The sequence below is a fragment of the Equus asinus genome, chromosome 8, assembly GCF_041296235.1.
Source record: "Equus asinus isolate D_3611 breed Donkey chromosome 8, EquAss-T2T_v2, whole genome shotgun sequence".
NCBI classification, from domain to species: domain Eukaryota; kingdom Metazoa; phylum Chordata; class Mammalia; order Perissodactyla; family Equidae; genus Equus; species Equus asinus.
Window position 1 is genome coordinate 16,823,260 of NC_091797.1, and position 11,106 is coordinate 16,834,365.

Genomic DNA, 11,106 nt, shown 5'->3' on the forward strand with positions numbered 1-11,106 from the left:
TTAACTATTGGCTGCATAGTGCCTAAGAAGTGATTGTAATTCTTCACCCTTTCCAAAGTAAACTGGATTGTTTTTCTCCTTATCTTCATCTAGAGAAGTGAACTTACAAAGATTTGCCCTCCCTAATTAAAGAGCAAAGTACTGACTAGAGTTATAAAGATATCAGGGTGTTCAAGAGTCACGGCCTTTGTTTTCTTACCTGAATCAGTTGATTCAAATTCAGCCTCCACCTTTCCCCTCTCCCCCGGCCATTCACTACAAGTGGCTGACAGTTCTGACTCAGCCAGCAAGGGCTGCAAGAGTGCTTTTCTTTTTTTAAATTTTTATTTCACTGAACGTAGGCCCTGAGTTAACATCTGTTGCCGATCTTCCTCTTTTTCTTCTCCCCAAAGCCCCCCAGTACACAGTTGTATATTCTAGTTGTAGGTCTCTCTAGTTGTGCTATGTGGGATGCCACCTCATCATGGCTTGATGAGTGGTACCAGGTCCGCACCCGGGATCTAAACCAGTGAAACTCTGGGCCACTGAAGCGGAGTGTGGAACTTAACCACTCTGCCAGTGGGCCAGCCCCTTGTGCTTTCTTTAATGACTTTCTGGCCTTCTTCCCTGAAGGGGTTTTAAAGTATTGTTTCACATTCTCAGGCAATAAAACAACATTTCTGAAATAGTTTGAACTCCAATAATCAATGTTTCATTAGGAAAAACTTTAGAATAAGGCTCTTTAAAAAAAACATTATAAAGCTTTTTAGAGATCTCTTTGCCAATTCATAAACCAGTATATATTTCACTCTTTTGCAACCTCTAAATGTTTTCATAATTCTACAGAGTATTATTTCCATGGCATTCTTAACAATTAATGGAGAATATAAAAAAAAAAAAAGTTTTATTTTTGGTAAGTGACAAAGCAGGATACAGACTAAATCCAGCATATATGTCAATGCTTCTCAAACTTTAATGTGAATCACCCAGGGATCTTGTCAAAATGCAAATTCTGATTCAAGTAGACCTGGGGTGGAGCCTAGATTCTGCATTTCTAAAAACCTCCTTGGAGATGCCCACGCATGCATCATTCTGTGCCTTGTTCACAGACCACACCTTGAGTGGCATCAGTGTATGTTAGTTTATATAAAGACAATACTCAGCTCTTATACACAGTTTATGGTCAGGAAAGTGTACACACACTCAGGAAAGTGTATACACATTAAAAACAGATTAAATAAATAAAACCAGATGGAAATATACCAAATATTTTAAAAGATTTGGTGTCATGGAGAGTTCTTTTCTTTTATTCCATTTTTCTTTTTCCTCACAAAGTAATATTTCTTCAAATTTTCTGCAGTGAATATAACTTTTTATTTTAATAGAAAGTTTTTCTTTTTTTTTTTAAGCAAAAAGTCACATCAAGTGCTGGTGATGACCAACAAGAGCAACAAGTCAAATATAAGAAGTGGTGGACAAAGGTTTTAAGAGAGGTCGACACTGGCCTGATCCATGGTGGTTACGTGACTGTGTATTCGTCTTATGGTCGCGTGAGTGGCCAAGTGGCTTCCGGAAGTCCTTGCTGTGATTAATCCCCCTAAGAATTTTACACGATCACATTTCCTGGTGACGTGGAGGTAAGACCCAAGAGTCCAGACCCAGCCATTCTCAGAGACTTCTTAGTATTGAGGATGCCCAAGTTTCACTTTGGATTCACTCCCAGAACACTGTGAATGGGAAAAGATTCCTCAGGCTCCTCACCTGATGAGGTTCTGCTTGCATCAGGAAACCTGTGAAGCAAATTCAACAAGACTTCAACTTACTGCTTTTTATAAGAGAGAGACATCTGTTTAAAAGAAATCTATAAGCATGTTGTAGGCAATTAACAGGAAGGTTGGATACGTGTTTTAAAAATAATTTTTACTTAAAGGAGATAAAATTAACCCAAATATATTTTGATTAAAGGAATTAAAATGACTTGCAAAAATGCATTTTTGACAGAAAGGAGATAAAACGAGGATTGTGCCTATTCTGCTTTTCTGAGACGACAGGACATCAGATTTAAAATTCTAAATCGAAAACAAACCAACATGACAGGTTCTAAAGAAAGTATTCGAAGTTCCTACTGCCAAGGGGAACCTACTGGTCTGTGAAACCTCTTCAAAGACTGTCAGGGAGTATGGAGCACCTCAGGACTTTGACCTTTAGGATGAATCTTTATCACAAGAAGTGGGCGTCATTTGTAAGGAATTTAAAGAATGTATTTACTTATCTATGAAATGTTGGGAAAAGCTAGAATAAGTCTTTTCTTTCAGGAATTCAGAAAAAGAGTCAATGAAAACCATTGGTTTGAGTTCTATAAGATTTCTTGTTGTATGCCTTCAGCTGTTTTTTCTTAAATAAAAGACTAAAACCTGGTTAGGATGAAAGTGAACCAATCAATAACAACAACACTGATAATAATTATAGCTAACTTTGAGCATTTATTGTATGCCAAGCATTGTTGTAAATATTTTTCATTTAACTTAATCCTAGGAAAAAGCCCTTTGAGGTTGATAGTATTTATTGCCTCTATTTAACCAACAAGGACACAGAGGCACATAGATATTAAGCACTTGCTGAAAGTCACCCAGTAAGAGGCGAAGTGGTTTTGAACCCAAGAAGCTGAACTCCAGAGCTGGCCTCCACAGAGAAGGCGACCAAATGATGCTACCATTTGGGTCAATGTTAATAAGGCTTTTCTTGTTGACCATATTCCATGCTCAATCATCTGGGGCATATAATGACTCACAACCAAATTTATTCAGTCAGGTGTGAAATTTGTCTGCCAAGAAGTTTAACCTCACATAGGAGCCAGGCAGGTTGTTCGAGGAAAAGATAACTCACTTTCCGGGGCCTATATTACCTGTTCTCCCTACCAAGCAGTTTTGAACACAGGTGATGTCAGGTGCTGAATTCCTCTCTCACATGAGGATCTCACAGGCCTGAGAATGCTAGTGGTGATTCTCCAGCCAACAGGCCCTCAGGACTAGGGACATCAAGGGGATTGTAGTACTTCTCATAACAGGAGTCAGAAAACCCAGGATGCCCCCAGTCATCTCCTGATCCCATAGAAGTAAGCCCTTCTAAAGCCCACACCCAAATCTCTAAGAGAGAGATGATCATATTATTATCTACTTGGTAAGCACATGCAAGTACTAGCCGTGTGACCTACACAAGCCACATGACTTCTAGGCGTAGGTTGGTTCATCTGTAAAATAGGGACATGTCTTAAGTATCTTGTCTGCCAAGAGGCAAGACGTGTATCAGAGGATGTTTGAAAGCATTTCAAGCTCTAAACTGAAAATAAGGTGCAAAGAGGGAGAAGCCGCATGGGGGGCACTGTCCAACAGTTTGCTCCTCAGCGGCCAGAGTCCCACTTGTCTTGTTCATTCTTGCAGAAACCAATTACTCCAGCAGCAGCGCTAAAGTCACCAGTGCACTTCTGGAGGGCGCAGTCTGCCCCACACAGATGTTCCAACCAGGCCACGCGACTAAAGAGTTAATAAAGATAGTGTTTAATAAAAAAGAGGAATAAAAAAATGAAAACAAGTTTCAATAGCATCAGGAGAGATTATTTCCAACAACATCAGAAGAGATGTATATTCAATCCAGTCTTGACCACAAATGTTATTAAGAAAAAATGAGTAAGAATACTATATACAACCATTTTACGGCAAACTATACATTTCTATCTACCTTTAGATCACAAGATTTATCTGCAGTATTTTAAACATTAAAATAATTAAAAATTTCAGGTTAAAAGCATTCTTACTGGACTAAATTAGATATGTTAGGGCATTTCACCTTCAAAGCTCAGTCTTCTGTTCTCCCCCCCCTTCTTTACCTAGCTCCTCATGCTTCCTAACACTTAAATGTGAAAAAAAGGAAAAATGTGCACATCAGAAGAGAGTAAAAAGAAAAGACCTTGTTCACTTGCTGCTGTTTTAATTTTCCCATTTCTTTGTACTTTCTTTTTCAGCTTTTAAAACAAGCCTCTCCCCCATCCACTCCCACCCCCTTTGCAGAGAACAGACCTCAACTTCACTTCTGCTTTTAGGCCTCAAAGAGAAAGGAAGGAGGCAGAAAGATCAACTGAGGCTTGCAAAGTGAGTGCTAACAACAGATTTTCTTATTTCAAAATTCTCGCATTCTGCCAATTTGAAAATACCTTTTCTTCTCCTCTTCTGAATGACTTAGGTCCCCAAACCGTCACAGTATTTGAGCCACAATGGAGGTATTATGTTGCTTACAGTTCTTCAGTGGGGATTGGGTGCCATCGTCTGCCTCCCAGAAGCGCTGCGCCAGCCTCTCAAAAGGTTCTTGCTGTTGGTTAATTACAGGTTGGAGTTCCCGGAAGAGCATTTTCTTTTCTTAAGGATTATCGCTCATTCACCAGCCCGGAGCATTCCTCAGGCTCCTCTTTCCTGTTTAATCTCCTCGGGGAATCAGGTCCTTGGGGACCGTAAAAGGAGCCTCTCTCCGCGGCGTGGACACGGGGTGCCTCTCTCTGTGTGCCCGGGGATCTCCCGTGGTCCCGGCGCCCCACAGTCTGCCTCACTCCCTGTTGGTGCGAAAAGTGACGGCGGTCATGGAGCACTCCTCGGTCCGTGTGGTCATGCAGCCCTTCGTCCACGCGGTCTGCAGGACTTCTTCTGTCACGTGATAATCCACGACCCGCACCAGCACGGATTTTGGTGGGGCTGCGGCGACTCGCGGCGGGGCTCCAGAGGCAGCATCTAAGTCTATACCCCTGCCAGAAATTCCCTTTTCTCGTGGAAAGAGGGGAGAAGGGCAGTCGAGTTCCCGATCGTCTCCGCCTGTCTGGGAAAGATCCTCTCCACCGGCCACCTCTTCCCGTGCAGGGTCCTCTCGAGTCCCCAACCACCTCTCAGGGTGCAGAAGAAAGAGCACTTTCTCTCTTACCCAGGACTCACGATCCACCTTCTCTCCGGCCCGGCGGTCCTCGTGGGCGCCGCCCCGGCTTACTCTCGTCCCCGCCGCCGTGGTTTTCGGGGCGTGCGGGGACAGGGGAGCCCCGCGCCCCACTTGGCGCGGAAAGGACGCAGCGCGCCCCAGGCTGCGGGGGAAGTCCTTGAGATTCGTACCTCCGCGGGGACGCGGCGCCCCCATCCCGGTAGGAGGGTCATTCATTCGTTGGGCGTTTCACCGGTTCACGCAGCCAACTCTCGCCAAGCTCGGAAAGCGCGGGACCGGCAGGCCCCGGGCGCGGTCTCCGCGCCGCCGGGACTCCTCGCGGTGAGAGCAGGAAACCGGATCCGCCTCGGGCCAACTTCGCGAGGAACCCCGCCTCCTCTCCCTCCACCCTCCTCTCCTTCCACCTTCCTCTCCTCGCATTCTCTTCTCCCTGCTCTCTCCTCTCCTTCCACTCTCTTCTTCCTCCTCCCTCCTCCCTCCTCTCGGTCCTCCTTTCTCTCTCTTTTCCCTCCTCCCCCCTCCCTCCTCCGTCCTCTCCCTCCACCCTCCTCTCAGCCTCCTCCACCTTGCGGCTTTCTAACCATTTAAAGACAAAAAGCGTGACATCCCTCCCAGGCGCTCCTCTTCTCCTTCTTACCCCCACCCTGGCTCTGCTGCCTCTGTCGTACTTCTGATTCTATCCTCTTTTACTTCTCAGCGCTATCCGAGTTTCCATTCCCACCTTCGGTTTTGTCCAGAGCTGAGGCACCAAACACACCTTTCGCACTGCGCCCGCTGAAATGCCCAAGATGACGTGCGTCTTCTTTCCAAGGTCACTTCTCCAAGTGTAGGAACAAGGAAGCCTCGTTTTTAAAAAATTACTTGATTTAATCAAATTCTTCTGAAAAGGGTTTTGTATCCACCCTCACCGTGCTGCCAAGATCATCGAATGCAGATGGAAGGATCGGATTGGAAAAGTGGAAGCCTTAAAGAAAACGGCTTTTGGTTTGTTGTTCCTCCTTTGGAAGGCCAGACGCTGTGGGACGGTGGGCACACCTGTCCTCATCTGGGTTCTACTCATTGCCTATCCCAGGAAGGGGCTTAGTGCCCTTGATCAAACAGAAACGAAATAAACAAAATCAAATGGCTCAGTGTACTTTCTCGGGATTTAAAATTTTGTGTTCACGTCGTTTTTAAAAGTTCCCCCTTTACTCCCATCCCCACCCCCGCTCCCCTTATCGTTAACTGCAGAGGTTAAAAAAGGGTATCTCTGATAGGCTTTTGAAATCTACTCATTGCCAGGCCCTCTGACACACCAACCTGCCTGCAGTTCATGCGGAAGGCTAGCTAATAGAAAAGGAAGGCCTTAGTTTGTGATTTCCAGTCCACCCTTGGGAAAAGGTGCTTGTTTTATTAGAAAATGCTCAGCTTTCCTGTCTGATGTAGCAGAATGACTGCCATGGTGGAAATTTCTGTCCATATAGGAAGGACCAAGCAGTATGTGAAAGAGCTATTTTGGAAGGAGAGGATCTTCTGATATCTGCCAAGTCTTGTATATATTTTTAAAAAGTGTAGGAGGAGCGAGAGAATTTAGATCAGATCTGACTGAGTGGATGCCTGGCCTTGGGCTGGTTGCTGCTAAATCATAATTAATTAAAGTTTTTCAGTGTTTTAGACAAGAATTGTTCTAAGCACTCAGTATGTTTAAACATTTATTCTTCACAACAAACTAAGGAAGTGGTACTCTTACTACAGTCTCCTTGAGAACTTTGAAGAACAGGGAGGTTATTGCGCAAGGTCCAGCAGCAATAAACATGGAGCCAGGATTCTGACATAAGTGCTTCCTCCTGTTTTCAATTACTTTCCTATTTTAAGCTTGTGGCTTCATGTTCTTTTCTGTTCATCTAGTTAAACAGTAATCACTGAGTGTGTGCTAAAGGTCAGCCACTCTTCTAGGTGATGGGGACATCTGGGGGAACAAGCCAAATTGCCCTGGAAGTTTGCATTCTTTATATATAGTAACACACATCAAAGCCTCTGTCCAAAAGTAGGAGATAATAAATTAACTTTAATGTACATGAAAATCTCCTGTGGATTAATGCCCTATTCTGTTCTCAAAGTTTCTGTTATAGGTTTGGAGTATTGCTTAGAATATGGATTTTTAGCAAGACCCTCAGTAATTCTGATGCTTGTGGTCCATGGACAGCATTGTGAGAAACATTACCAAAAATCTGCATAGATAAACTCTGGGAGTTTTTTGCTGCTTTCAAGTGGCAATAACAACACTGTACTCTCCTTCCTTGCAGGAATATTGGGGAATTCCATTGAAGGTGTCTATACTCTGAGGGAAGGGTAGTGTAAACCACAAGGTTTGTTGCTTTAAATCGTTTTCTTGCCATTGGGTTTGGGTGAAGGCTTAGAGTGGGATGGGGAATGGGGAAAACCTATTTGGTGAGGAATCAGACAGACTCACCCATTATATAACACCTGAATTTCTAGATGTCAAAAAGTTATGTATTAATGCATAAAAGAATATTAAGAGCAAATGCTAAGTAAATTAAACTTCAAAGAGATAGTCTAAAAAGAATATAAAACGGAGAAACAGGCAGCTTCGCCAGGTTAGTGATGTCTGCTGTGCTGTAATATCTCCAAGTGCCTAATAGGCTGATAAGGGTGCTAAAGTGAACCTGTTTACTTCCTCTCTGAACGCCTACCACACGTACAAATATACAGGCCAGTGAGCTGTAGCTAAGCAATTTCTATCCCTGGAGTCTGAAAGTGATGGCAGACACTATGCCCTGGGAGGGTCAAAAGAAGCCTGTCATTGGCAGCCCAATCTCCAGGGGCCAGGGCCTCGCACTGTGCCCGTTAGATTCAGAACTTATTTTAAATCCTTATGCTACAGTATGACTCTCAGTTATTCTAGGGTCCCTGCCTTTAGAAGGTTTATGCTCCACTGGCACGCTTCTGCCTTTAATTTATACTCATGCTAGTATTTTATAGCTTTCTTCTCCTATTAGATCTCAAATTCTTGATTTAAAAACAGGTCTACCAAATGATTTTTTACTTGTGAGAAAGTAACAAGCAGTCCTGCTGGGAGCCGGGCCAAGTTGGGCCCAACTGAACATAATCAACGCTCACAGAATGTAAACATGGTCAACGTTAGGGGCACTCTGTGAGCAGAAACAAGGCCACTATAAAACCATAAAAAAGGTTAAACATCCCCCTCTTATGGCCAACCTAAGTGACTATCGCTGCTTTACCAATGACGCGTGTAGTCTACTCCTGGTTTAATTCTCTCATTTCCTAGATAAAAATTCACCAAGGTGACCTTTCTCAGAGCTGCCCCATTTCTTGACAACAGCAAATCCAGCACAGCTCCTACTTCCTTAAAATCATCTAGCTCAAGTCTAAATCCTATGAGAAGCCCCTCCCAGCTCCACATAACGAAATGTCTCGTAATTTCTCAAGGGCACACTCTTACTTGCTGCAGCAAGATAAATAAACCTAACTTCATTTTTTTAGTATAGGCGTGTTCCGACCGGTCTTTGGTTACTGGGATTTAAATTGGCCAATTTGGAAAGCATACAGTGCCACGCCCCCAACTGAAACAGGGCCATATGTTGGGGAGGGATGGGTGGATAGTGAGGGGGACAAAGTGGGGCCAGAATGGACTTGTAGTCATTGGTTACAAACAGCTGTAGGTGGCTCCAGCCTTAGGAAATGAATCAATGCATCTATTGAATCAATACATTAATCAGATAAAGCATTAATAGAGTTTCACTTTTAAAAGTTAGGAAATGCAGAGGGCTGTGCAAAGTGGAGTGATAAAGAAGAACTTTTCTGTTTCATCATCTTAGCTACAGTTTGCCTTCTTGATCTGGTTCTAAAGTGAATGGGACACTCTGTTCTATAGGAGTCCTTGGTACACTGGCGGATTAAGAGCTGACTGTTGCCTCTGGTAACAGAATTCACAATTCAGACAACAGTCTTTCTTTCAGCAAGGATTCTTAGGCCCACTTACTCTTATTGGGTCCGTTGGTAAATAAATTTGTCCAGACAATTCTTTTCTTCTTTAGAAATAAATGAGCCTGCCATGTTATGACAGGTTGTGCTCACTCACACATCAGTTTCATTAGGAAATAGGTTAGCGGTGGTTCTTAACTATGGCTGTTCGTGAAGCTCAGGCCTCTCCTGATACTAATAAATCAGATTAGGGAGTTGGGAGAGGTGCAGATAGGAGTACTTTTTAAACCACTGTGTCTGAAATGATTAACAGACCACCAGATAATAGAGCTTATTTATTGTTTGCCAGATATGCACCCACCATGACTAACTATGCTATTCTTAAGTAAATGCAAGAATTCCTATTTCTAGGAATTTACAATCAGGTTAGGGAGACAAAACTAATAGATATGAAACAGCCATATTTTTCAATTTGTGAATGAGAGTGAACTACTTCATTACTTTTCAAACTTGATTGTACGTTGGAATTACCGTGGGGGGTGTAAAAATAAATGATAGTATTATCTGGCCCGCACCAAAAAATTTTGACTTAATTTGGGGGCAGCTTGGGGCAGTGGCAAGTTTAAAAATATCTTCCCAGATGGTTTTAACAAGCCACCAAATATGAGAACCACTGAACTAGATTATCTTTGAGGCTATGACACTAAAGAAAGAAAAATTAAAAATAAAATTTATATTAGGGACAGTTAGTTTTTGTTTTGTTTTTGAGGAAGTTTAGCCCTGAACTAACTGCTGCCAATCCTCTTTTTGCTGAGGAAGACTGGCCCTGAGCTAACATCCGTGCCCATCTTCCTCTACTTTCTATGTGGCATGCCTACCACAGCATGGCTTTTGCCAAGCGGTGCCACATCCGCACCCGGGATCTGAACTGGCAAAGCCTGGGCTGCTGAAGCGGAACATGCGAACTTAACCGCTGTGCCACTGGGCCGGCCCTGGGGACAATTAGTAAAAAAAAAAAATTAAAGAAATCTAGTAAAGGGAAGATAATGGGTAAGAGCTAGAGTAGTTGAGAAAAGCTTTACAGAATAAGTGGAATTCTATATCTGTATTGGTTTGTATACTTTGGTTGGAAGTTCTAGAAACCCAACTGCTGTGGACCGAATTGTGTCCCCCTCAAAAATCATATGTTGAAGCCCTAATCCCCAATATGTCTATAGCAGGAAATAAAGTCTTTAGGAGGTAATTAAAGTTAAATGAAGTCATACGGGTGGGGCCCTAATCTGATAGGACTATGGCCTTATTCTCTCTCTCTCTTGTTCTCTGCCATGTGAGGACATAGCCAGAAGATAGCCATTTGCAACTCAGGAAAAGAACTCTAGCCAGAGCCCAACCATGCTGGCCCCCTGATCTCAGCCTTCCAGCCTCCAGAACAGAAATAAATTTCTGTTGTTAAGCTGCCCAGTCTATGGTATTTTGTTATGGTAGCCTGAGCTAGCTAATACACCAACTCTGTGTGTATGTGTGTGTGTGTGTGTGTGTGTGTGAGGAAGATTGGCCCTGAGCTAACATCTGTGCCATTCTTTCTCTTTTTGCTTGAATCTTCCTCCTTTTGCTTGAGCAAGTTACACCCTGACCTAACATCTGTGCCAATCTTCCTCTATTTTGCATGTGGGGCACCGCTACAGCATGGCATGATGAGTGGTGTGTAGGTCTGCACCTGGGATCCAAACCTGCGAACCCCAGGCCACTGAAGTGGAGCATGCGAACTTAATCACTACACTAGTGGTCCAGCCCCATACACTAACTCTTAACTAGTTTAAGGAAAATAAGCTCTATCATAAGGATATTAGGAACTCACAGATTTGTTGGGAAAGTGTGAGTCCCAGACTTTAAAATAGGTAAAATTAAAGCAATTGCAGAGAGATGGGAAGTTGGTACTACCTAAACAGATTCCATTGCTGGGCTGAATGAACTCCAACTCTCTCACTTGTCCTTGTGACACTTACTCAGGAGTCAAACTCCACCTCAGAAGTATCTAACTGGCTGAGTTTATGCAACCTGCTTACCCCTTAACAATACAGAAAGTAAAAAGGAAGATTTAGTTGGAAAAGCCCCTGGGAACCCCCTTGCTTCTGTAATGGAAGAGCAACCAGCTGGACTTACCACCTAACAAAATGGTACAATAGGGAGAGGTAATATTCCCAA

General features: G+C 43.3%; 1 protein-coding gene across 2 annotated transcripts; it reads right to left on the minus strand.

The window, feature by feature from the left end:
- Positions 1-1,258: 1,258 nt before the first annotated feature.
- On the minus strand, positions 1,259-5,509 carry C8H6orf141 (chromosome 8 C6orf141 homolog). Of its 2 annotated transcripts, none has more exons than XM_014834678.3 (2): positions 4,272-5,509; positions 1,259-1,769 (listed from the first exon to the last, which is right to left on the minus strand). In XM_014834678.3, exon 1 carries the CDS (start codon positions 5,170-5,172, stop codon positions 4,576-4,578), a length of 597 nt encoding a protein of 198 aa, XP_014690164.2. In that variant the 5' UTR covers positions 5,173-5,509; the 3' UTR covers positions 1,259-1,769; positions 4,272-4,575. The 2 variants fall into 2 exon arrangements, with proteins under 2 accessions (XP_014690164.2, XP_014690165.2); XM_014834679.3 differs by having other exon boundaries at positions 4,190-5,481.
- Between the last annotated feature and the right edge of the window lie 5,597 nt (positions 5,510-11,106).

Coding starts and splice junctions, on each gene's coding strand:
- C8H6orf141 (XM_014834678.3), bottom strand. CDS start 5,172: ATGAATGACCCTCCTACCGGGATGGGGGCGCCGCGTCCCCGCGGAGGT.